General features: G+C 55.6%; 1 protein-coding gene across 1 annotated transcript in view; it reads right to left on the bottom strand.

Annotated features, from left to right (window-relative positions):
- Positions 1 to 26,315, bottom strand: part of CCDC33 (coiled-coil domain containing 33) — a 107,185-nt gene that overhangs the window by 71,230 nt on the left and 9,640 nt on the right. The window contains exon 3 of the mRNA XM_049613858.1: positions 13,094 to 13,248. Coding sequence (XP_049469815.1) covers positions 13,094 to 13,248 — 155 coding nt within the window. The remainder of the gene's footprint in view (positions 1 to 13,093; positions 13,249 to 26,315) is intronic.

The raw sequence follows: 26,315 nt of genomic DNA, 5'->3' as shown, positions 1-26,315 counted from the left end.
GGCCAGCCTGTCCAAGGAGAGGTGGGATCTTGCAGATGCCTCTGCTTCCCAGTGCATCCCACAGGTATCTGACACTTATGTCCCTGAGCTCCCGAGCCATCAAACAGTTCAGCAAGAGAGTTAATACTTCTTCTGTTGAGGAGGTTATTATGTTGGGGCTGTAAATAGCGCTGCTACATTAACTGCAGCAATCATGGGTGAGGAACCATCCCAGAGAGCCTGGAGCAGGGGGAGCCATGCCATGTACTCAGGAGGGGGAGGTGCTGTGCACCAATGGTTCCCCAGGCGGAAGCACAGATGGTGTCCTCACCAGCCTTGGCCCTACCCCGGAGGCCCCCAAAGGGAGTGTGGCGCAGGCGAGCTGGCCCAGAAACTCAGAGCCAAAGTGCCCCATATGGTAGCTAAATCAGCCTGTGGCCTTCCCAGCCCACCCTGTTCTTCCCCTCCAGGAAGCCTTCAGAGCCCCCTGGTCCTCACTGCTCCCTCTGGCCTCTGGACTTGAGTGACACAGCAGCCTGGATCTTTGCTCCCCAATTGTCTACAGGACTCCTGCGGACAGCCATTCTTGTAAGAGTCCTGTCTCCAAGCTCTAGGGCCCAGCTGGAGATTCCTCTCTGCTTCAGCTGAGAGACAGTGTGGCCTGGTGATGACAACAGGGTCCCTGGAGTTCCTAATCGCAGCTCTGCCCCTTATTAGCTGTGTGACTTTGTCAAGGTACGTGCTCTTGTGGTACGTTACTTCCTTCACCTGTGAAATGGGGTTGATAATGCAGGGCGGTTGTGGGCATGAGATGAATTCATGTGTGTAAAGTAGTTGGCATGTTGTTAAGTATCATGATGGTGCTAATCATCATAATCGTTTTAATTGCCCTTTAAATCATCATAATTGTTTTAATTGGCCTGGTGTCCCCCCATCTTGACCCCAACTCTGGGTCTACCTCTGAGGATCTCAGGCTGCCGTGGCCAAGGTATGGAGTCCTGGGGAGAGGACAGGCTTCAGAGCCACACACAACTGGGTCTGAGGCCGCAGTTACCTCTTGACCAGGCCACCTGTCCTCTCTGAGCCTCAGTTTCCTCCTCTGTAGGTGGGACTTCCCTCCCAGGGTGGTTATAAGGACTGGGAAGAAAGCATGTTAAGCTCTTGGCACACAGAAGGCCCCAGTTCATGTTATTCCCTCATGTATGACACAAGCTGGGTATTTCTCAAAAGTCGCTGACCCAAGGCAGCCTGGCAGGGGCAGGGGAGCACCGAGAGAGGGCTGGGATGATGAGGGGCGTGCCTCCCAGACTCAGCCCTGGTCCAGGCACTTCGTCTCCGCACACCTGCGAAGAAGGCCCCTCTGGCCCGGGGCTGTGAAGGAGGCTGCCAGGCTGGAGAGGAGAAGGCATCAAGGCTGGCAGGGGTTGGAGCTCCCTGCCTCCTGACTTGCTAACCTCCGCTAACTCAGGGGTGCCGTCTGAGCCCCTCCTCCTGCCCCTCTGTGCCTTACACTCTATATAAGGATGAGGTCAGTCCTCTACACCCCAAACATCTGACCTGCTCCTGCACGGACACCCAGTATTTTGTGTCCCTGGGGGCTACCCAGTGCTCAGAGCAGACAGACTGAGGGTGAGCAAGGGACCTGAACCACAAGCAGTGCAGTGACAGAATGCAGGTCGGAACCCATGACCTGTACTTGCCAGCCTGTCTCCCTCTTGCCAGCAGGAGGGATTCCAGATGGAAAGAGATGGGGAAGGACAATGGACAAGGCCAAGGGAGCTGCTCAGGCATAGAAGGGGTTAAGCAAGCATCCCTTTCCTCCCTTCTCTCACCAGGAGAGGTCTGTCAGAGCTAGGTGAGTGGAGATGAAATAACTCAGGAGGGGTGAGGCCCCAGGGGAAGGAGGGAGGCTTTTAGCAGGTGGAGGGAGGCTGTCAGGGTAATGGCTTTTCCTGGCACAGCTGACTCCTTCAGGCCTTGATGCTATTCTAGAAACTAGAGATCTAGAGGGGCAAAGGGGGCCAGTTCACTCCTTGCTCCTAGTTCCCATTCTGCACCTCTCAGCTGGGCACATGGAAGGCTAGGTTGTAGGACCCCTGGCCCCTGATGGGTCTCCCAGGGAAGCTTCCGAGCCCAGGGGACCTCTCCAGGACCTGCCTCCATATAGCTTACTATAAGAGCTTACTATAAGAGCAGGATCCTCCCTCCGATCCTTAGAGCCCTGGCCTGGCTCTCGCAGGCAAGCCCTGGGGGAGCTGCTGGGTGCTCCAGGCTGGGAGCCTGCTGTCAGGGGCTTAGACTTAATCCAGCCATGGGAGGGGCAGTCATACCAGGATGGAACTGGGGTTGGGTTCAGGGGTACAGTTTAGCAATCCTGGGTCCCAAGCTGCCAAGAAACAGAAACCCCTCCCTACCAGGCCCACCCCCCAGCGCACTGGAGGGGTTATGTGTGTGTTTGACAAAGCTGCCAGGAGGCCCTGGGGCTCCCACCCAAGCAGGGGGTGGGGGCCAGGCCCAAGCACATCTGTGAGTGGGAGGGAAGAAGCCGGATTTTTTGCTTTCCTTCTACACTGTCACTAAGGGAGACTGTTGTCTGGCCCCAGAGGCTGTCGGTGAGGTGGGCAGTGGGAAAGCACAGGGCACTGATGGGGTGGTGAGTACAGGCTCCTGAGCCATTCCCCCACCCTCCACGCATCCTCTGAAATGCCCTCTAGAGCATGTATACCTCTAGGGGTGGGGGTGTGTGCCATTGTCCCTGCCTCCAGGAAGGCTCCCCTGACCAGCCCCTCCACCAGCCCGTGCACGTGTATGTGTGCACGGATACACAGGCTTCCCCAGGGAGGTCTGTGTGCCACACATTACCCCATCTCCATATCCTCCTCCACGTACCAGCCCTCAAGCTGCCTCTCAGTTCTCTAAGCCCACCCCCTGCACTTGCCCTGCCTGTCTGCTTGGTCTCCCACACTCCTCAAGGTGTCAGAGCATGAACAAATGTCAAAGTCTGGCCTTGACAGGGTCCAGGGCTTTGGAAGCTCAGGATGCAGACCACCTGCCTGTCCTGAGTGTCGATCCCAGGGCAGCCCCTAGGGTATCAGGGGGAAAGGGAGGACCCTAATTTGGATCTGTTCTGGCTGCAGGGGTCCTGGCTAGGCAGGACCCGGAATCCTGGAAGACCAGAAGGATGTTCCCAGAAGCCCCAAGGAAGGAGATGCTTGGGCAGAATGAAGATGGACGAAGGGCAGAACCTTTACATAGATGGATGGCAGAACAAGAGGCCTTGTAATCTTTTGACCGGGTCCTCCACAACCCTATCACTTGCTCACCTGGGAAACTTAGAGGCAGGTGAGGAAACAGGTTCAGACTAAGATTCCTTAAGGCCAGATGCCCAGTGTGTCATGACTGGACCCCATTCTGTCCTGAGAAGGCAGTGCAGTTCCCCTCTACTTGCACTCTCCATGTCAGCCTCTGGGTCAGGAAGGCCAGCCTCCCCATCCCCCAGAAGTCTGAGGCAGCCAGACTCCCAGGCATGGACCTCCTTCCATCCCTGGAGGGCACAAAAAAAAACAATGACCTGTCCCCTGCCCAGGTCTCCAGCCTTATGCAACAGGGGTAGAATGGGAGAGTTGGCCCCTGCAGAGGTGGTCACCTGAATGGGGTGGTCAAAGGCAGGGTTCTGGGGTTTGTGACCCTGCCTGGGCTGGACTGGGGAGGCAAGGTTTCCTGGAGGATGCAGGGCTTGAACAGACAGAGATGAGAACTTTTCCAATCGGAGGATAGAGCCTGAGGCTTTGAGGAGCCGTGAACAGGTCTGGGGAGGGCATGGCTGGCTGACCCAGGGTCAGTGTGTTGGGACGTGGGTTGGGGTAGCAGAGACAACAGGGAGGCTTGTGGTCCTCCCTGACCTCGTGCCTTTTCCAGCCCTCTTCTCTCCACACCCATGTGCATTGTCCTCTGAGGCCAGACAGGAAGGAGGAGAAAGCCCTGCCTTCTTACCTCTGGCCTTGGCCAGGCTCCCCTGGGATTGCTGGGCAAGAAGGCTTCCTCAAAAGAGGAGCTAAGATCCCAGGCAGGAATGTCTGGTCTGAAGCTCCTTTCTCTCCCCCTCCCACCGTACCAGACAATAGCCCATCACCATCAACATCCCCCCTCCATGTGTGCCCCCCACCCAGCCCCCAGTACAGCTGTTTCTTGTGGATTGTGAGCTCTTGGGAGGCTGCCACTTGAGGCATAAGAAGGGCTGTTATTCTCAGCAAAGCAATGGCTCTCATCCTGGGTTTCATTTATTAATTGGACTCTAATGAACCATCACTAATTGCTGATGGTGCTACACCACTACAGGTGGGCCTCGATTTAAGGAACAACCGACTCTGGAGCACTGGAGGCCAGCCAACTCCCCGTCCACATGGGCATGGCTGCTCCCCCCCTCCTCCCCGTACCTTCCCACAGGGGGCGGGTGCTGCCCTGGAAATCAGAAACGAGCACTCAGGTAGAGGGAAAATTCTTTCTACCAAACAAGAATTCTGCTCCTCACTTTCCTACCCATACTTCATCTGAAATTATCCCATTGTTCTCAGGGGAGCCCCTCAGGGTCAACCATGCACCCCTCTCCATGCTCAGGGAGGCAGCAGGGCAGGGGGATTCGGTCCATACGACCCAGGGCAAAACCTCACCCCACAGAATTTTGTGATGGGTGCAAAGCCAGACTCAAGCTCCAGTCTGTTGGGCATGGTCATACCCTGCATCCTCTCCCAGGGAGGATTTCCTGGTTTTCTAGGGAAAACTTTTCTCTCCATGGAAGCAGGAGGTGGTGCATGGGCAAGTGTTATCTGCCAGCCTCTGGAGTGTCCAGCTGCGGTCTACCCTGTGGCCTTGCTTGGCGAGGGGCCCGGAGAAACATCTTAGGAAGAGGGGAGAGGGTACAGCTGGCTAGGAAATACCATGGCCCTACGGGATGAAATGATAGTCCCTTGGCAAGGTATAGGCCTGGGTGAAACAGCCCTGGGAGGTCTCTCCATGACTTGAGATCCTTCTTGATCACTCTGAACACCCCCTCTCTGAGTATCAACTTCTCATGGATGTAGCCTTAGCGCAGAAGGAATGTGGACAGACATATAGGTGAACTTCCCAACCTCAGGAGAATGACCTGAATCACTCTCATTCTTGTCTCTGGCCTAACTTGCATGGTGTATGGTCCACATTCTGAGTCTGGAATCTCAGACATAGAGCCCTGCCTCCTGCCCCCTTCCCAAGAGACCAGCCTTCCCGAGGGGCCCAAATACCCAAGTGCTGGGTGGGGTCTGGAGCCTGCTCAGTCGCCCTCTGCCTTGGGAGACTGTGGGCAAAGGACAAGTGGGTATTATCTGTTTAGTACCCCCACCACACACACACACAACACACACACACACACACACACACACACACACACGCTAGGTGAGCCCCTCAAGGGTTTGTCTTGTCACTGCTGAAACTGTTTCCAGTTCCCACCTAGGCACAGTGGGACCCAGCAAGTGTTTACTGAATGGGGGAAGGTGTGGAAGAACCTTCCTTTCCTCTCCAGCTCTGCTAGGCCAGGCCCCTGGCCCAGACTGCTGGGAACCTGCTCTAATCTGGGGCAGCTTCTCAGTACTGCCTCAGAAGCAGCTGTTGGGCTGGGACGAGGGTTCAGATCTCAAGTTCTAAGCCCAAAGTACATCCTCAAAGGGAGGGAAGCAGAGCCCAGCTGCGGGGACTGGGCTCCCCAAAGGCCCTGGGGCCCCAGGGCCAGATCCTGGGTCTGGTTTTCCTGCCACACTGACATCCTAAGGGCCCCCAGTCACAGTCACAGGCTGGCCCCAAGCCCTGCTTCTCCAACACCCCCAGGGCACCCTAGCATGTACACGGCACTTACCACAGGCCCCAGAGCTGCCCGAAAGTCAGGCAACGGGTGACAGGGAGGGAGATACAGGACAATCAACCTCTCTCCCTACTCAGGGCCAGCAAATCTGCCCCTACCTTTGTTTGGGGGCAGCCACCGCCTGCCCTCCCCAGGGATAAAACCCCACAGCCTCCTGAGCATTTCTGGGCCAGTCATGCTGAAGGCCGGAGAGAGTGGCTTAGTGTTCAGGCTCACAGGCTGTGGGTTTGAGTCTCAGCCTTACCGACTGCGTGGGCTCATCCTTTAAACGTCTCTGAGCTCATGACAGTGTTCCATATCTCACAGGCCTCTGGATGGATGGTGAGCCCCAGGGGGGCAGCGGGGGAAGGGGACGAGAAGGCCAGTTTGGGAAGGCTGAGTCTGAAGTGGAGTATACATCGGCTGGTGGGTCCATGGGGCTGCAGGGCAGGAGAGAGGACTGGGCTGGAGCTAGACATTCCTGGACCTTCAGGACGGGGCTTGGGGGTAGCCTGGGATGAGGGAGATCTTAAGGGAGTGGGGGGGGAATGAGAGACCCAGGGAGATGCCAAGGACTAAACAGGGAGCACCAACATTGACCAGGTATAGGGTGAAAGATCCCACAGAGGAGTGGCCAGAGAGAAGAGGGAATCAAAGGAGGCTCGTCCTGGAAGTGAAGCAAGAGGGGGCTTCAGGAAGGGGGGTGTGCCTCTGAGACACATATAGAGAGTGGGTCCCCACGGGGAGGCCCCTGGGAGAAGAGGACAGCTGGCCAAGTTGGAGGCTGAGTCTGAATGGGTGGAGGGATCAGGGAGGAGAAGATGCGAGGCCCAGAGATTCAGCTGCGTAGAGGTGTTTGGTCTGTGTGTAGAAACTGGCTAATTTTACACAACAATGTGGATTTCTGACTTCTCATGAAAAACAGAGACAGCCCACAACCCAAGCCTACAGTCCTCCACGGCAGGAACCTGAGGGGCTGACTGGGGGCTGCTTCCCCGAAGGAGCCCTGCGCTCTTGACTTGGTCTCACACACCCGGCCGCTTTCAGCATCTGTGGAGCCGGCTCCTCAGGCCTGAAGGCACTGACTTTGCTGCCCCCGGTGCCCCTCCCTCTGATGGAAGCTCACTGCGTGTAGGGAGACAGCACAAGGGCAGGAGGAGCTGAACTGGACCCCAAGCCCCAGTTCCCTGTCCAGTAGCCTGCCTCCCTCTTTGATGGATGCCAGACCATGCAGCATCTGACCTGGAAGCCTGAGGTGGGAAGCAAGGGGCACAGAAGCCAGTCAAAGCCCCGAGGGGGGACCCCACTTCCTGGCCATCTGTGATGCCCCGGAGGCAGGGGTGGGGGAAGGAGGGGCCCTGTCAGCAGCTTTGCCCGTGCTTAGAAATAAGCAGCCGAGACAGCCTGTGTGTTATACAATGAGGACACCAGGAAAGCTCCCCACCGGCCTGCCTCGTTGCCTGAAATCTCCCCATTAAAACTTGCTTCTCTTGGTAAGCATTGGCCTCTTGGGCTGCCCTCCAGGATTCCAGTGCCTCTGCAGAAGAGCTCATGCTTTTTGGGTCTAAATAAGTGTTTCGGGCATGAGAAGGACCTCAGAGGCCCTGCATGGCGGTGATAGGGGAACATCTGGAAAGATCCTTATGGCTTCAGTCTGGCTTGCAGGGGGGGGGGGCGGGGGATGGTCTCAGGCAACCCTCCCCTTTTAACCACTGACACCAGCTGTGTTTACAGCTCTGGGATACAAGGCCGTTCTCACCGAACAAAAATTCTGAGGCTCTGAGCCTCAAGGGACTGACATCATTTGGAGAAGGTGTGGAGAGGTCTGGCCATACCATAGGCTGGGGACTCTGCAGGGGAGATAAGACCCGAGATTCTCAGGCCTCTCCAGGGCCTTCTCCCCCATGCTGTGCCTTTTCCCACAAGCATCCTGATGGAAGGGAAGGAACCTTGGCCTCTACCAGAGGGAGTCACTAGTGGCCAAACAGGGACACTTATCTTTATCTGCTCCATTCTTACTGGCCAACCAGACAAGTCCCTTCACTTCCCTGGGTCTTGACCTCTTTGGCCATCACATGGGGCTAATGCAACCTGCCTGCCAGGGCTGCTGTATTAGAGCCAGGGTGCAGAAGAACCGAGCTCTGCGTGAGCTCAGCGTGGGCCACCATCAGCAAATGGGGGCTGCTTTTTTCCTGGCGCTGTCCCATGCTCACTGTCACTGTGTGTATTTTTGTTATTTTTTCTGAGCCCATCCCTCTGGCTGCTGAGACAAGCTCACGGGTCACCTATGAGTCATGCCAGGCCTCCACCCACTCTGCCCAAATCCCTGCCCTCTGGAGCCTTTGGCCAAGGCTCACAGCCAGGCGGGGGGAAAGTGTGGGCAATCTGGATCCCAGGAAGGGTCTTCAGACTGCTCCCTGGATCTTCTCTGGAAGTCTGGGTTAGGACCCTGAGGCCAACACCCCTTCTGAGAGGGGCAGCCACTGCATGAGGATCAAGTCAGGGAGTGAGGTTGAAAAAGCTTTTAGATTTTGGAATCCTGGATCCTGGCTTGGGTATGCACTATAGTTCTGTGACTCTGGCCACCTCACAGCAATATGCTGAGCCCTTAGTGACCTCATCTGCAAAATGGGGATAATATTTTACCTAGCTCGAAGGACTAAGTGATGATTAAATTATGGGAAGCACATATATACCACACACACACGTACACACACACGGACAAACACATGTATTCCTAGCATATTTGCCAAGTACATGGTAGGCACTTGGTAAATATGACCTTTAACCTTCTCCTACCAGGACCTTACACAATTGTCCTACTTTCAGTACTTTCTCCAATTAGTCACTAGGGTCAGAGCTCCGTCTGTGGCCAGGGTAGGGGCCCAGTGTGTGATTAGGGCTCAGTCTATGACCGGAGTCAGGGCTCAGCGTATGACCAAGGTCAGTCTCAGTCTGGGACCAGGGTCAGGGCTCTCAGGCTCACCCAAGAAAACCAAAGATCCTCCAAATATGACTCACTGGCTCTGACCTGTGGTCTGCCCCGCCCACTGTGGCTCCGGCCAAGCCTTCCCCCACGTGCACAGAGGAAGCAGCCCTTCCCCTCCCGGTCCTGGCTCCAGCCCTGTTCCTTAGCTCTGGGCAGCAGGCGGTCAGAGCAGCCACTGCCAACTGGCAACCCAGCCACCAATCCTTTGGCCGAGGGTTAGAACCCCACAGGATGTCTCCTGGCTGGCCCCTTCCCCAGACCCTGCCTGTGAGGGCACCCCCCCCCCCCCACCTGTCAGGGCCACTGTCTTCCTGGTCCCTGCTGGGCTCTGACTGGCAGGTCTCTCTGTGCCAGGCCAGGAGGCAGGTGTTGGGCACTGCTCAGGCTCAGATCGGTCAGGGGAGACCTGGGGCCCGGGCACTGGCCCAGCAGACCTGGACTTGGAATCTGTCTTGCATGTACAGCTGGGGCTCTTGTTGTCTCTTAAGAACGGACACTATTTCCCAGGCCAGAGCACGAATCAGCTTGGCAAGCCTTGAAACAGCACAGAGACCAGAATGGACATCCTGGCCACGGGAAGACTAAGACTCAGAGAGGGACAGGGACTACCCTGTCAGGGGCAGTGAGCCAGATTCTGGGGTTTCCTGATCCCATTCTCACTTTTCTCCACTGCCCCACCGCTTTCTTCTGACAGATCTTCCATGCCCACCGTGGGCACTGGGGGTAACCTTTACTCTGTGTCATACTTTACATCTGTCAGCATCTCCTACTGGCTCCCCATCCCTACAGCCCTCTGAGGCAGCTTCCTAGGAGAGGCATTTGAGCAATGAGAGGACAAGGAACCTTCCCAAAGTCACAGAGCAAGCTAGAAATGGGGCCGGATTCATTCAACAGTTATTGACAGCCTCCTATGCTCCGGGTGCTGCGTTAAATAGTAGGGATAGAATGGGGAGCAATACAGACCTGGTGGTCACTTGTTGAACTAGAGGGCCACTATGGGGGTAGGTTCGAGGAAGAGTAAGCCAGGAATCCCATGAAAGCACATCAAACTTGTGACACCAGCTGTGACACTGCAGAAGTAAAAAGTCCCAGGGAGGCGTGGAATGTAGGAAACTTTGGCCTGGTCTGGGAGGTCAGGGGGGACCTCCTGGAGGAGGTGATTTAGCTGGGATCCAAAGAGGGGAGGGGAAGGGAGAATGTTCTGGGGGAGGGATCCTGAAAGGCCTAGGGAGGGAGGAAACAGGGTCTGCTCAGAGAACTGAGAGATAGACACGTGGTACAGCTGGAGCGAAGAAAGGGAGATGGGAGTCATGCTGCTGGGGATCTGGAGGGGGCCGCAAGGACCCAACCTTGCTGGGTCTAGAATCCTCTTTACCCTGGGAGCAGTGAGAACCCTTGGGGTTTGAAGATGGGTAAGATCAGATGTGCTAAGAAGAGAAAAGTGCAGAAGCTTAAGGTGGGGCGAGCCGGCAGAGAGAAGCAGCCAGATTTCAGATACAGGAGACACATTTACAGACTCAGGGATGGAGTGGGGGTGGGGGGGACGTTGGGGTGGGGGGAGGAATATGACTACTGGCAGCAGGATGAGGATGTTATGCAGACAGTACAGAGGAAGAGGAGCGCGACCAAGGGTTGAAACCTGGGACAGGCCAGCATCTGGAAAGATGAGATGTCCAGCGGACGTAATGGGGTCAAGCACAGCCGTCATTTTAGAGAAAGCTATTTCGGAGGAGTATAGGGGTCAGACTGGAAGCAGGTCAATGGCTCAGATGGAAAGAGTTGGAACCACAAGATGAGCCATGTGGACTTCTTGATCTGGGTCAATCATGGCGAGAGGTGTGCTCTATTATATTAGATTGGCTTGAGGCTGGAGCCTGCACAGGAGTGAAGTGACCAAGCCCCCAGCTAGGGAGTCCCCATCATTAGAACTGAGTTCTCTTCAGCTCCCCACTCATGGGCTGAATGAGTAAATGACTCCGGGGTACTCTTAGGCCTGTGCTTTAACTCCTACTCCACCATTGTCCCCGCAGGTCGGCCTGCTGGGGATGCAACAGACCCAGAGAGAGGGCGGAACTAGGCAGGGACAGGAAGCCCCAGAGGTGAGACCCCTAGGGATGGCAGAGAGCAGGAGGCTCAGCCAGGAGACCAAGCCGAGGGCACCAGAAACACAGGCATGAGAATGATGAGAAAAAGTGTTTTGAAAGACTATGGAAGATCAATATTATTAATATATATTAAATATAAACCCTATCTATTTTAAGCATTGCAATATTCATCGTGAGAGGAAGGAAAGCTTCGGGGGACTGGCTTCTCATGCCTGTGGTCTGCTTTGTTAATGGCGTACGTGGAATCAGACATCCAGGGCACATCAGATTCTTCCCAGGGCTTCTGGCTTCTGAGGGTCTGGGTCGTCCCTTTGGGGTTCCTGCCTGGGGCTGGGGGCTCGCTGTGAAAGCCTCTTTCAGGTTCCTGACAGCTGGGCCTTCCTTCTCAGAAGCCCTCCCTTCTGCTGTCATTTGCATCTCATTAGCACCCCCGGGGCTGGTGGCGGCTCAGCCGCCAGGAGCCCTGGAACGCCCCGGCCCCGGGACGCGGGGCCGCAGGCTCGGCCGGGCTCTGCTCCCTGCCCCCTCCCTGGGTGGAGATGGGTGCAGCCATGCGCTCTCCCCGCCGCCCCCACACCCCTCACCCAGGCTCCGGCCGGCTGGGCTCCCGCCGCGCGTTCCCATGGCAACCGGGTGAAGGCGAGGGTCGCGGTGCCCTCCGCAGAGCAACGCGGCGCCCCGCTCCCCGCCCCGCCGCCCAGGCTGGCTTGGTGATAGGCAGGGCCTCAATCTCCCGAGATGATCGGCGATAATTGGTTTATGGAAATAGCTGAGGGGAGAAGGCGAGCTCCCTGCCAAGCCCACTCTCTGCCACCTGTCCCTCCTCACGGCGGAAATGGAGTTGGGGGAGGGGAGGGCCGAGGAGCTGGGTGGGTGGGTGGAAATGGGCCTTTTGAGACAAGCCAAGTGTCCCACCTGTTGGTCTCCAGCACACCATCTACCCTCCTTTCAACTGTGTGGAGGTGCGGGGGTTGTTGTCATAGCTACTGGCTGGCTGTCTCCGTGGCTCCTTGATCCCTAAGTCAGGCGCTCAGGCCCAGGCTGGGCGCATTGTGGGGGAAATGGAAGACCTGGGATGTGTCCTCTGGAGCCCCAGTTTGGGGAACAGAAGAACAGCCCATAACTGTATTTATGTGAAGTGTGTCAGATCAGAGTTGCCATTGCTGTGCAGCTCCAGAGAGGAGAGCTCAACTCTGGTGGCTGCCTGGAGGAGGAGGCAGTCAAGAATAAGGCTTTGAAGGTGGGATTTCAGCAGGTGTTGGGTGAGGGCTGGGGCAGGCACTCCCCCAAAGGACATGTGGGTAAAAGCCTGAGGCAGGCACTGAACTGGAATTAGTAGAGGAGGGAAGGTGTAGAGTAGCTTGTGGGGAGGCCCTCGTGGCTCCCACTCTTTACAGAGGGGCTCAGGGATGACAAGCTTGGCGGAGGGGTTACTGTGCAGTGCTTCACAACCAAGATTGAACGGATGTCCGACCTCCGTACGGAAGGTTGGCCGGATGGACACCCTGTCACCCCCTGATGCCCTCCTGGGAGAAGTGAGGCCCACAGCGTGGGCAGCAGATGGCGTGGCAGGCCTCACTCGGCCACCGGGCTGGGAGAAGCGTGCAGCCTGATTGCAGCTGGCTGACGGGGGACGTGGGGTGCATTAAAGGACCAGAACAAGGGAAGTCCCTAAGATAGAAATGACCTGAGAAGTAGGGGGGGGGGGCAAGGAGGAAGATGGCTGTGAGGACCTACCCCAGAATAGGGCATGGGGGGATGGGGCACCCAGAGTCCCGGAGAGGCAGGCTCAGGCCTTCTTCCTTTGACCACCACCCCACTCCGAGCCCAGCCCAGGCTTCTGTATCCAGGGGCCCTGCCTCCCTGAGGTCAAACTGTGGCCAAGCCCTGCCCAGCTGGCTGTGGGATCAAGGAGTGGCTCTTCCTTCCTTCCCCAGTCCTGGTGAACAGCTTCCCACGCAGCAGGGAAGATGTCAGGCCTCACACGCACAGAGCCTCCAGCCCCTGTGTGATTCACACTTGGCTTTCCCCTCTGGGTATCACGGTCCCCTCCCCCAACCTTTGGTTGCTCGCATTCCAAATATCCATCCACTGATTTCTGCTCACAGCCCGGCACCAGCCCCTGCCCCTACTCCCGGCACCACTTACACTACCACGTATGGCCACGGCTCAGAGCCATCCTTGCAGGTGGGTAGGTTGGTGGCCCCATGGATAGTGACCATGATGGTCTCCTTATTAGGGGGAGACAGGTGGCTGGTGACAGATTCCACACTCTGTGAGGTGTTCAGGGGCTCCTCTGGGCTCTCAGTGACCTGTGGAGAGAGCCAGGGCTGAGTGGCCTCTTGCCGGTGGTCCCCTGCCCTTACTGCCTCCTTAGAACTCCAGTCCCTCACCGATCCCCTCCCCACCAAGTGCCTTTCCCTTTGTCATCCCCCACCCCCACCCAGTTTGGAACTATAGGGCACTTGCCTTTGACCCCATCTTCTCCCTACCTCTGTCCCACACTCCACGTCTGCCCCAGTCCGTGATTGCTTCCTGCGGAGGGAGACAGGGCTTCATCTCTCAAGTCCAGTCTCACTGCTAAAACCTTTGCTTTTGTGGGTGCCCTTGCCTCTAATTCCTAAATCCCACCTGCAGCTGGCCTTCTCCCTTGGTCTCTCCTGTAACCTCAGCCCAGTCCATCTGTCACCTTAGGTCCTTCCTGTGCACAGCCCCTTACAGTTTACAAAGTTCATCCACATCCATGGAGTCACCCAAGGCATTAATGAAAAGGGACGAACGTGTCTGTCCCAGATGCCCCTCTCTCTTCTCCCCAGAGAACCCTGCAGACCAGGAAGGAGTGGCACCTGCCTGCACATGGCGCCCCCTAGGCTGGCTGCCCCAAGCGGACGGACACACATGTGGGAGCTCACCAGCTCACCAGCTTGTGACTCAGGGCCTGAAGGACCATGGTATTCAGTGAGAGCTGCTGAGAGGAGACAGAAGCAGCGGCCGGGCAATCAGGAAAGGCTGCTGGGAAGAGGAGGACCTGAAGGGTTGGGACCTTTTATCTAGAAAGTTTGCATGAGGCACCTGGGTGGCTCAGTCGGTTGGGTGTCCGACTTTGGCTCAGGTGATGATCTCACAGTGGTGAGTTCGAGCCCTGTGTCAGGCTCTGTGCTGACAGCTCAGAGCCTGGAGCCTGCTTCAGATTCTGTGTCGCTTCCTCTCTGCCCCTCCTCTGCTTGTGTTCCCTCTCTCTCTCAAAAATAAGCATTAAAAAAAAAAATAGCAAGTTCAGTCTGTCAGACCCTGACAGGGGGCAGGCCCTGGTAGGGGGATCTCCTGGCTCAGTCCTGATGAGCACCGAGCATCAGCAGAGCTGGGTTTAAACCAGCTCTGCTCCTCAACACCATGGACCCGAAGCCCCGTCATGCTGAGAGTCAGTTTCCCCAATGGGACAATGTGGGCTTGGACCAGCCTGTTTGGAAGCTGCCCTGCTTCCTGTGTGAGGGCCCCAGTTCCCCACAGATTGTCTGCTCCCACCTTGAGCCTGGGGGTTCTGGGCGCAGTGGCTCCTGGCTCTCAGAAGCCTCTGGGCAGAGGGAAAGGGAAGGGCCTGAGGACTTTGACGCCTCTTAACGTCATTCCGTTCTGATGACAGTGGCGGGGTGAACATTACATGAGCCCTGACAGCATGGCCTGCCAGCCCTGCCTTCAAACCATGTCTAGGGGGCCCCTGGGTGGCTCAGTCCGTTAAGTGTCCAACTTCGGCTCAGGTCATGATCTCAGGGTTCATGAGTTCGAGCCCCACATCTGGCTCTGCGCTGACAGCTCGGAGCCTGCTTAGGATCCTCGCCTCCCTCTCTCTCTGCCCCTCCTCCACTCGCGTGCACTCTCTCTCTCAAAAATAAACATTAAAAAAAAAAAACAAAAAACAAACTCATGAAACCATGTCCAGAATCTGACCCCTTCTGCATGCCTGACTGTTTCCTTTCTGGCACTCCCTCTACCCTGTCCATCTCACAGAGCAGCCAGAGTGATCCTTTACAGATTTCAATCAGACCAGAACTGTCACTGCTCGAAACAGCGGCTCCCTGTTTCCTTCAGAGCTTCGCTGGTCTGTTAGGACCTACACACTCTGGCCCAGGAAACTGACCTCGCCTCATGCCCCTGGGCGTCTTGCCCACTGGCTCCAGCCCCGCTGGCCTCTGGGTGGTTTCTTGCACATCCCAAGCTGGCTCCCACCTTCAAGCCTTTGTCTGGGTAGGTCCCTCTTCCCCTGTATGTCCATCCCTGTGGCTTGTTCCCTCACTTCCTACAGATCTGATGTTATCACAAAGGCCTTCTTGGTACAATCTGTGGTCCTTGACTAACAAGATGACTAATTAGGAGGTGAGAAACCCCCAGCCCCAGAAGTGCCAGCTCTACAGAGAGACCCCTCCTTCTGCCTGAGGAAGGCCCCCTCCGCAGGACCCAGGGGGGGCCTATCACCATCTGCAGAGGTGTTGAGAGTTATCCTTCCCCCTCTCCCCCTCTCCCCTGCCAGGCCATGATGGGAGGTGTCCCCCGTAACCCACTCCACTCTCCATCAGGCTTAGTCTTCTGGTTTAGTGCCAGGGGAGCAAGACCAGCGACCTGGAGTGTCCAGAAATGTAGGTTTCAGTCCAGGTCTGCCCTAACTCCCAGTGGGGTCTTACTTTTCCCACCTGGTCAGTGGGGATATCTGGAATGGTTTTGTAATCTTCCCTGTGGAAGGCCTAAGGTTCTGCAGTGAGGTCAGGAGAGGTGACTAACGTGTCTCTCCATCACCCTGATGCCCAGGAGAAGCCCAAGATGGTGGCCCCCTCCCCCTTGTTTCTGTGGGGGTACCGGGCCTGTCCCCAGCCTCCTATGGCCCCCAGAAGGGAGGACCCAGCACCACGGTAGCCCCACAGCCCAACCAGTGATTCTGCAGACCAGGCCCATGAGTTGTGTCCTCTCTCTGTCCCCTACTGCCTTTATGCCTCCCCTTGTGGGACAGCCTTCTGGGAAATACAGCTTCCAGGAGGCTGGACAAAAACTGCTCGTGCTTCACTTCTGGGCATGAGGCCAGCTGCCAGGCTGGCGCCTCCTGGTGAGGGCCGCAGGCATGTGCCGCTGGGCAGGCTGGGCCCAGGGCCAGGGAGGCCTGGAGCGGGGACTGTGGGCCAACCTCTCAGCCTTCCCCTTCCTTCCTTCCTTCCTACCTCTGGAAGGACAATCTGCAGGCTTCCCTCGGAGCTGTGTCTGCATCAGGACCAAAGTCCCCCCTCACCCGGATTCAGGTTCCCCAGCTGTATCTTAAGGGCTTTGAGTTAAAAAATGGCCCTTCATGTTCCTTCTAGTTCCAGCATCTAAACTTGCTTGGGAGTTACAATGGCCACTGGAGGGCCCTCTCCTAGGTGGGGAATCAGGCTCAGGGAGACCAAAGCCCTTGTGTCTGGGCCCTCGGCTTTGCTAGCGGGCAGAGTGGGAAGTGGGATGGGGTCTGTGTCTCCACCTTGTGAGGTCTCTGCTCTGCCCTGTTAGTGTTTTCTGGACATGCCGAGCTTTCTCTGGGCCACAGCGTATACGGCCTCGGGCTCATGACCCAAGTAGCCAGTACTTGTTAGTAAGTACTAGCCATGGGAGTTGTGGCGTTTGGACAAGGAAAGACTCTTTCGAAGATGCCGCAAACATCAGAAATCATGAAGAAAAGATTGATCGCTCAGATTACATTAACAATCCATACCAACTTCTACAATAGCCTCCAATTCACCACAGTCCAGAGAAAAAACCAATAGGAGAAAATATCTGCAATATATATAAAGGGATGAATATCCCCAATACACAGAGATCTGGAAGCATCACCACAATAAAAAAGACATGAATAGAAGCTTCACAAAAGAGGAAATAGGAATATGTAATACTATATGCACACAATATGAACATTCTTATAGGAGATTCTACCCAGTCATTAAAAATGTTCCACAAGGGGCGCCTGGGTGGCTCAGTCGGTTAAGCGGCCGACTTCAGCTCAGGTCACGATCTCACGGTCCGTGAGTTCGAGCCCTGCGTCGGGCTCTGGGCTGATGGCTCAGAGCCTGGAGCCTGCTTCCCATTCTGTGTCTCCCTCTCTCTCTGCCCCTTCCCCATTCATGCTCTGTCTCTGTCTGTCTCAAAAATAAATAAATGTTAAAAAAAAAAATGTTCCACAAAATTATGAATCAAACAAAACAAATCCCAGGCACCTGGGTGGCTCAGTTGGTTAAGCGTCTCGCTTTGGTTTCAGTTCAGGTCATGATCTCATGGTTCATGAGTTCAAATCCCAAGTCGGGCTCTGCGCTGACAGTGCGGAGCCTGCTCGGGATTCTCTCTCCCTCTCTCACTGCCCCTCCCCCGCTTGCACACACTCTCTCTCTCACACACTCTCTTTTTAAATAAGCATTTAAAAAAATAAATCAAACAAATCCATTTCCTTCTCAGGGCTCCTACGAATGCTCCTTGGATCCCCAAACCCAGCTTGGGTGGGCGGGTGGGAATGAGCTTCAGGACCAGCTGGCAGCTTAAGGCCTCTAGGTCAGGCCAGCCTGGTGCCTGGTCCTGAGTGTGTGACATTCAAGAAAGTAGCTTAAAGGGTAGAGTCAAGGGGAGGAGCCAGCTGTGGGTAGAGAACACCAGGAACCCCAGACACCAAAGTCAAGGGTAATAAAGTAGAAGCCACAGTGGGGCACCTGTAGCTATTTGGTTTGAGTCTAACAGCAAGAGAGGGTGTTCCCAAGTTAGCAAGTACCTGGTGCCTTTGGTCTTAGCTCATTCTGCCACCCCAGTCGGTACTTGGCACAGTCGAGGACATAGGCTCAGCCTTGCCAGTTAGCAGGAGACAAGGGAGGCCTCATATTGAACTGTCTGCATTTCAGCACTCAGAGATTTTAGTCCCCTCCTGGCAAGGTCTTGCTGTTCTGTCACAGATATTTATTAAGCACCTACTGTGTGTCAGGCACTGTTCTGAATTCTGGGGATACAGCAGTGATCAAAACCAACAAGAAGCCCTTCTTTCTAGGAGTTGGAGCATTTGCGGCCTGGGGCAGGGGTCTGGGCCAGGGCTGGAAGGGTGGAGGATGGTGGAGGTGGAGCATTGAGAGTCCCAGGGCAGCAGTGTGGGAATCTCCTAGAAGATCCTGGAGGGGGATGGTTGAGCCATCTCAGTAGGGTCTCTGCGCCTTTGTGACAACACAGCAAAAACTCCTTTCCAGGCTATGTGGGGGCAGGGGTACTATACCCATTCAAGCCACATTTTTCTCTGGGTCATGGGGATACAAGACAGAAACAACCAGGTAAGGGTACCAGGAGCTGATAACACCTGCAAGCACACCGAATTCAGATCCCACGTGGCCCCAGAGTACAGCATGCCTAACTTGGAAGAACACCGAGAGACCACCTCGCTCTCCATTTCACGGCTGTGAAAACTGGGACCCAGATAAGGGAAGCTTTTGTCATGATTTAGGAGCAAATAAGACAAGAGACTTTGAAGGAGAGATGAGCTCATACAGATGAATGACCCCTGCCCCCAGCCCTCACCTTTTTCTTTTTCCGTCCCATCCTCTTGGGGGCAGGAGTGTTTGGCCTTGTTTAACAATCTTGGGGACCAGTACCTGATATTGGTGGCTGACCAGGCACTGGCCCTGCCCAGCTGGCCTGGGCACCGTGGAGTCTTGGGGCTTGGCAAACAGTATAGAGCGTCAGTGTTGTCTCAGGTTGGGGGGGCATACGCTGGCTCTGGGAGCTAGATGGGGGGGAAACAGTGGGGGGTTGGAGATGGCGAGGTGGGGGGCAGCCTGGAACTTTCTCAGAAGTGAGACATTCTTGGAGTGGAGGTGTCCTCAGGGCTCTGGGCTGTGACCAGCTGGGTAGGGGTCAGCAACGGAAACAATCAGCTCTTTGTACCCCCAGGAAGGTAAAGACAGGGGTGGGTGGCCCTTTCTCTGCCAAGACCTGGAAAAGCTGTGAGCTTGTCCACCCAGCTGGGTCACCTGGGCAACACTGTGTGACGTCATAGGGCAGAGCAGAAGCCACATGGGTATAATCCAGGTATAGTGGGGCGGGGGAGCAGAAGCCCTTCTCCCTATTTTTGGAGGTGGGTCCTGCCTGCTCTCTGGCATCCAGTCCTCACCCTCCCTGCTTTTGAGACCCCAAACAGTCTATCAACCCGATTCACCAATGGCTCTGTATGCCCAGCCCCACTGTGGAGACCCAGATGCTACCCGCAGGAAGTTGCAACTTGGTTGGTAAAAACAGCTATTTCTGTTAATGAATCTACAGCCATCCTGCCTCTTTGGGTGCCTGTAGTCTTTCGTTTGTTTAATAATAATAAACATGGGGCGCGTGGGTGGCTCAGTCGGTTGAGTGGCCGACTTCAGCTCAGGTCATGATCTCGCGTTTCATGAGTTCAAGCCCTGCATCGGGCTCTGTGCTGACAGCTCAGAGCCTGGAGCCTGTTTCAGATTCTGTGTCTCCCTCTCTCTCTGCCCCTCCCCTGCTTGTGCTCTCTCTCTCTCTCAAAAAATGAATAAATGTTAAAAAAAAATTTTTTCAATAAAAAAATAAAAAATAATAATAAACACAAAGTTCAAGAAAATGGTTCCTTCTTGGCGGCTGGGCCGGAAGGTGACAGAGAGAATGGGGAATAAGTAGATATGTTATTGTAACGTCTCTTAGATTGGGCGGTCAGCTAATGGGTGTTCATTATATTGTTGAAAATAAACTACAAATAGCTAACGACGGCTGACAAATCCAATTCTGAGCTCCACAAGAAATTATTACAAAGGTAACAATTCTTTTTATTGAGCACTTACCCTGTGCCGGACGCGGTTCGAAGTCCTTTTCCGGGCAGTGAGATGGCAGAATGAGGAGTGACTGGCCCTTGGCCTGGGGTGAGGTCTGCTCCCCAGGGAGGCTAGATGGGAACCGGGCCCCGAAACATGGTCAGAACCCTGGTCTGGCAAAGGTGAGATCTGGGGTACTGGGTGGGGTTGAAGCTGTTTTAGAGCACATATTGAGGGTTCTTCCCATTTTCCTGGGTCTGGGGACCAAAGCAGGCCCATCCTGGCAACAAGAGGCAGGAGCTTATGGCTTTCTGGAGGCCTCCTCCTTACCCCTCCACCCCTAGTCTAGAGAGAGGCAGGAAGGATGCAGCTGTCCCCAATTTAGAGACAAAAACTGAGGCCTCAAAAACTGAGGCCTCACCTACAATCAGGATTGGAAAGACCAGCCAAGGTCACCCAGATGGCCGGGGATGGAAGCTGGGAGTCCCACAGCCAGTTTTCTCCCTCCCAGGTCTGCTGAAGGTGGGGCCCCTGCCTCCTGGGCCCATCTCATCCCCACCAGGCAGGCGCACAGGTGGAGAGGGTCTCAGGGATGGTTCCCCAGCCACCTTACTGTGCCTCCTCCTTCCTGTTAGTCTCCGAGGCTGCAGCAGCAGATAGGGGAGGGGGGACCAGTGTTGCCTCAGTGCCTACGTGAGCCATTCACGGCCCAGTTCAGCCTTCTGCAGCAGGGCTTGAGAGAGGCCAGCAGGACACTTTGGGAGCAAAGTTTAAGGAAACCAGTGAGCGCTGGTTCTCAGGGCTTGAGAGTGTTCCTGCTATCACATCTCCTCAAATTTTTACCCCAGTCCCTTCCCTGCTTCACTGTGGCCCCTCACCCCCCCTACATGTGGGCTCTGGGCTCTCACCCAGCTGCCCTACCAGCCATCTGAGCTTTGTACCCCTGGAGCCCTAGCCTTTGGCCTTCCTGCCTGGGAAGAAGATAAATGCACTGGTTCCAGGCGGTCTGGCTCCGGAGTGCTAGCGAGCCCTGCACACTCAGCAGCCACCAGAAGGGCCTTCCTACCACCTCATTTGTGGGCTGGCCAGCTCCCTGGGCCAAGGACCCCTGTGACACTCTTGTGCCACACTAGCCCTACCCCCAGAACTGCTTCTTCCTGGCCAATGAGAATGCCATCAGCCTGGGACTGCATGTGGCTTTCCTACTTAACAACACCATGAACCTCACCTTTCCCTCTGCCTCCCCAGTTCCTCCTCTTGCCTCATTGCCCATCCCTGGTAAGGGGTACTCTGCCTCCCCCAGCCAAGGGAAATGAGCCTGCTCCCCAAATGCCTAGAGGCCAGCCCCAAGCTTTGATGACTCAGATTCCAGTGTGAGCAGAAGCAGGTAATGAGTGATCTCACAGCTAATAGGTAACCCTCCCCCGCTCCCTCCAGGAGAGAGTACTTGGACCTGCCCCGAAGCTGGGCCAGGGGTTAAACACAGCCATTTAGGGAGCCTCCAGCTATGGAGGGCAAGCCACTGGACTGGATCTGAGGCTGGCTCTTGGGGAAGGAAAGGTCCTGCTTCCTCCTATGGCTTTGCACTGGGCTTACTGTGCAGCAGGAAGAGTCTGTGCAGACATGTGACTCACAGCTGTCCATACTCCCTCATGCTGTGTCCCAGGGCCCAGCTCCAATTGTCCCTTTAGGCCTAGATATCCCTGCAGCCAGTCCAGGGAAGAGTGTCTCCCAGGGCCCGCAAACTTGGCCTTCCTTTCCCCTTAGTCCTGTCCTACACCCCTTGACATCCTCCATATTCCTCCCACCCTCCACTCTCCACCCCCATCACTTTCTCTGTATTTCGTCTGGTCCACTGCACTGGGCTTCTGGGAAAGGCAAAGGATGGAGGGTGTGGGAAACTTAGCGAAGCTTATAGCTGTGTGATCTTGGTTCAGAATAGTGACCCTCTCTGAGCTTTGGTGTCCCTCCTTTTTTAATTTTTTTTTTTTTACATTTATTCATTTTTGAGAGACAGAGAGAGACAGAGCACAAACAGGGGAGGGGCAGAGAGAGAGGGAGACACAGAATCTGAAGTAGGCTCCCGGCTCCGAGCTTTCAGCACAGAGCCCGACGCGGGGCTCGAACTCACAAAACCGCAAGATCATGACCTGAGCCAAAGTCGGACGCTTAACTGACTGAGCCATCCAGATGCCCCTGGTGTCCCTTTTTATACAGAGGGGAAATCAGGGCTACTCTGAGGATTGAATGAGGCAATGGAGGTACTGCTCTTAGCACTGATACTCAGTTGAGTGCTCCAAAAATGCTTGTTCTTTTCCTTGCTGAACAAACTGGGACCTGGCAGGTTCTCCCCAGCAGAAATGGGCCAGAGAAGCAAAAAATGTCTGTAGGGTGAAATACGGACACCTCCACCCAGTGCTCAAACCTTCACATGCCCTCCCCCGCCACCAGATATTCTAGCCCCGGTCTCCCTTTTCCCCAGACCCACTCTGTGCCCAGCTTCCGGACCCCTCCGCACAGCCACACCTTCCTGGCAGACCCCTTGCCAGAAAAGTCTCCTGCTTTCCTACCTAAGTTCAATTTGTCCTTACGGTCTGGCTCAAGACAGTTCATCCAGGAAGCATTCCTGACTCCCTTCATCCCCTGCTCTGAACAGTCCTCTTTGTCCGTGGTGACACCTGCCTGTGTCTGTGCTGCTGAGTTCACCCCCAATAGGTGATAAACCAGAGGCAGGGGTGTGGCACCTGGCCAAGTCCCTGCCCCTCCCCCAGAATTTGACAGGCGTCAACTGAGGCAGTTCTCTTACAGAGTCTCTGTTCTCCAAACACCACATCACGTCCCCACAGCCGGAGTGGTATACACAGCAGGTGTTCATCTGTTGGCTGTTGAGTGGCAGACTTCAGGAGGGTCACCTCCTATAATTATGGTGGTGAATCCGCAGGCTGCCTGGCCTTAACCTTGGCTCAGGCAGGCCCCGCAGCAAGCATCTGGGCAAGTCCCCTGGCCTGTCAGGGCGGCAATTTCTCCTCTGTAAAGCAGCGAGGATAGCCTACCTGGCAGGGGCCTGGTGAGGAGCAGGTGAGAGAACAGAGGCCCGGCACATGGCAGGCGGCACTGAACCGCACTTCCTCCACGTGTACACCAGCGTGTGCCCACCTGAACCCCTGTGGCCCCCACTTTGCAACAGGGGACTTGGGGTGATTGTAACAGGCGCGCTGTTCTTGTTGGCTCAGCAGGCACATTTATTGACCGCCTTGTTGAAGGAGCCTTCTCAGCATTCGGTAACCAGAGTTCTCACTGGGGGCGGCCCAGGGCCTATCTTCACGTCGTGAATCACTTTGCTAAAGATGCAACGTGGCTTTGGGGCATTTTTCTTTTGAAAAATCAATAACTCATTAACAAAGAACTAAATAAAGGGGTAAGCAATGGAAGCCACCTGCCATTCCCTTTCCTCAGGTGGGGGCGCAAGAGCCAGACCCACCGAAGTGGAGGAGGGGGTCCACTCGGGGTCCACTCGGGCTGGGGGTGCCATAGGGTGAACCCTCGCCCTGACTCTTCCAACCCCACAAATGTGACTAAGTCCCTCCTCTGTTTCAGTAAACACTTCAGGAGGGCCCCACTGCTCTCAGGAGAGATTGGAGTCCTCTCAGGAGACCCTGGAAGGCCTCCCAGTCTACTCACCCCAGTCTCTCCAGCCTCGTGGAAACCGATCCCTGCCTCACACCCACGCTCCAGCCACACTACACGCCTGTGGCCCCCTGAAATGGGCTCTGATCTCTCCAGCTTCCCGACCTTCACATTCACTCACTGCTCCATCTGCCTGGACTGTTGTCGTCCCTCTGCCAGCCTGAATAATTCATGATGCGTCCTCAAGACACAAATGGAACAACCTCTAGCAAATCTGCCCTGAAACCTTCTCCCACTGCCCCCATCCCCACCCAGGGGTATCAGATCCACAGCCCCTAGGCCTCTCTGCGCCCAGGTACATGACCCACTATTACTTTCTGGGAGAGGGACTGTCTCCTCTGAGGACAGGGACTGTGCCTGGTGGTCCCATCCTCAGGGGCCAGGCTATTGCCTGGCACAAAGTTGGTGCCAGGTGGGTGCTCACTGAATGAGTGAGGGATGACATTATCATCAGATGTCTTCCTCCTCCCTGTAGTTCCCCAGAAGCCCCCACTTCAGCCTAGGATAATGGTGACTGCCCCCCAGATAATCCTCCTTCCTCCAGGGTCCAAGACCTCAGTGGCCTTCTCTCCCCTCCTAGGGCACAAATAGCTGGTGTGTGAACCTCATAGTAAAATCAAACACTCAACAAGCACTTGCTATGTGGCAGGCCCTATCTATACGTTTTACAGACACGAACTCAGTTGTCACAAATAGGCATGAGATAGGTACTATTCTAGTCCCCATTTCACAGATGAGAAAACAGAGGCAGAGCCTGGAGCAGAAGGGCCAAGCTTCAGACCCAGGCCACATGGCTGCAGAGACTATACTTGGAATCACAGCCCTTGCCTTTACTGAGGGGCTTGTGGGGAGTCTGGGGTGGGGGAGACAGCCCAGAGTACCCCAGCCGCCACCCACCACCCGCCACACCACCAGACAGGGCCTCAGGGCCTGCTCTGCAGCTGGGATGAGCCAGCAGGTCAGGGGAGCTCCAGTTACAGGAAACTGCTTATTCAGGGCCAGCAGGCTTGGGATCCCTGATTCCCTCCCTCTCAGATTCCCTACTCAGCGCGAGTCCCTCACCCACACCGCCCACCATCTCCACCAGAGAGCACAGCCTCTGGCCCTAATCTCATTTGAGGCCATGAAATCGCATTTGCGGAGTATTAATGCAGCACGGAGCTGGCCCAGCCCTGCCTGGCTCCTGGCGGACAGGAGCCTGCAAAGCAATCTCTCGGGGAGGAGGCTCCCGGAACACCCGCCGACAAAAAGCAATTATGCTTTAAGAGGGAGATTAAAATAATATTTCCCCACCCTCCCTCCCCCATGCCCACCCGAGGGCCTCAGCTCCACGTGGCCCCCACCGCCTTCCAGCCCAGCAGTGACTCAAGGGCAGGCTTCCTGCTGGGTGAGAGGTGGGGGCAGACTCCGCCCTCTCTCTCCTGGGTGTGTCCCCATGGCCGGCCCCTCACCTGACCCCACGCTCCCCACCTTTTATTCCCCCAAGTTCCCAAAGGAAACTGTGCTCTCTCAAGCTTCTGGGCCTTTGCCTAAACGTTCCCTCCCCCTGGAGTGTAGCCCTCCAACCTGTCTATCCGGCAAGCTGTCATTCACCCAGCACAAGGATCATAATAGCTAATGTTCTGTAAGTATTTAATATCTTCTTTAAATTCATTGCATATTCAAGTCAACAATCTTGTGTGTGTTGGGGGGCACTGTCATCCCCCATTTTACAAAGGAAGAAAGGAGGCACAGAGGGATTAAGTCCCAGCGCAGGAAGATGGCAGAGCAGGGATTTAAGGTAGAAGTCTTCCCCCCTTCCCCCAGAGTAGACCCAGTGGCTTCCCCTCTGACATCCAAGGACCACAGTGGCCTCGCTGTGGTCTCTTATCTCCCCAAGAGCTCTGAGAGGCCAGGCCTGGAACAGAAGCAGGATTTAACACACATTACTTGTGCGGAAGAATCAGGCACCTCCCCGCAGCAGCAGAAGGCCTGCGGATGTGTGTCCCGCCCCTGCCTCCAAGCCTGGATCCCTGGTGCCTTCCAGTCTGTCTCTGTTCTGGAAGTCTTTGGAATCTCCTCTCCTCCAGGAAGGGCTCCCGAATTGTAGTCAGGCTAGCATATGATTTAATCCTCACAATCATGCTGCAAAGTAACCATCACTCCCCCCCGCTTCCCCGCCCCCCCCCCCCACCCCCAGCCATTTCACAGAAGAGAAAACAAAGAGTCAGAGAAGTGACCTGATCAGGAACACCCGGTATGGGGCAGAGTAGGGATCTGAGTCCAAGGTCCATGTTTATCCACTGCACCTTCTTGGCTGTAACTTTCTCTCACCCCTCAGGTTGGGAAAGGGCTGGATTCTGTCCTGAGATTATTTATGCAACACTGTTTTCTGTGTCATCCACCAACTCCAGTGGGCTAGGGGGGTTGCCTGGAGCCTCTGAGCCATTGACAGCCCCAGCCCCATGCCTAGTCTCTCTCCCCAATCACCCAGCACAGTGAGCACTCGTTGTTGGGGTCACCTTAAGCCTCAGTGATCTGGCTTGCCGGGAAGAAAACTGTTCCCCCAAACTGCTGCCCCTTGACCCCGCCACACCATGTAGAAAGCTCACCAAAATACGGGTCTCCCTGCGACAGAGTGCCATAAGTCACTCCCACCTCTGTGCTGGTTGCTATACCTGAAACGACAAAAGACTTGGTGGGCCCCTGGGTTCCAGCCTGGCTTTGCTACTGACTCCATGGGAAGACTCAGGCAAGCCATCCACCTCCACTAGGGGCTCAGTTTCCTGCTCCAGAAAATGGACATTATGAACGCTACCTTCCCACCTCCCAAGACCCATTTGATGCTTCAGTGGGCTTCGCAGCTTCCAGCTTTGCAAGCCTGGCTCAGAGAGGCCTGG

The sequence above is a fragment of the Panthera uncia genome (genome assembly GCF_023721935.1).
Source record: "Panthera uncia isolate 11264 chromosome B3 unlocalized genomic scaffold, Puncia_PCG_1.0 HiC_scaffold_1, whole genome shotgun sequence".
Classification (NCBI taxonomy): Eukaryota; Metazoa; Chordata; class Mammalia; order Carnivora; family Felidae; genus Panthera; species Panthera uncia.
This window is presented reverse-complemented; position numbering and strand designations above follow the sequence as displayed.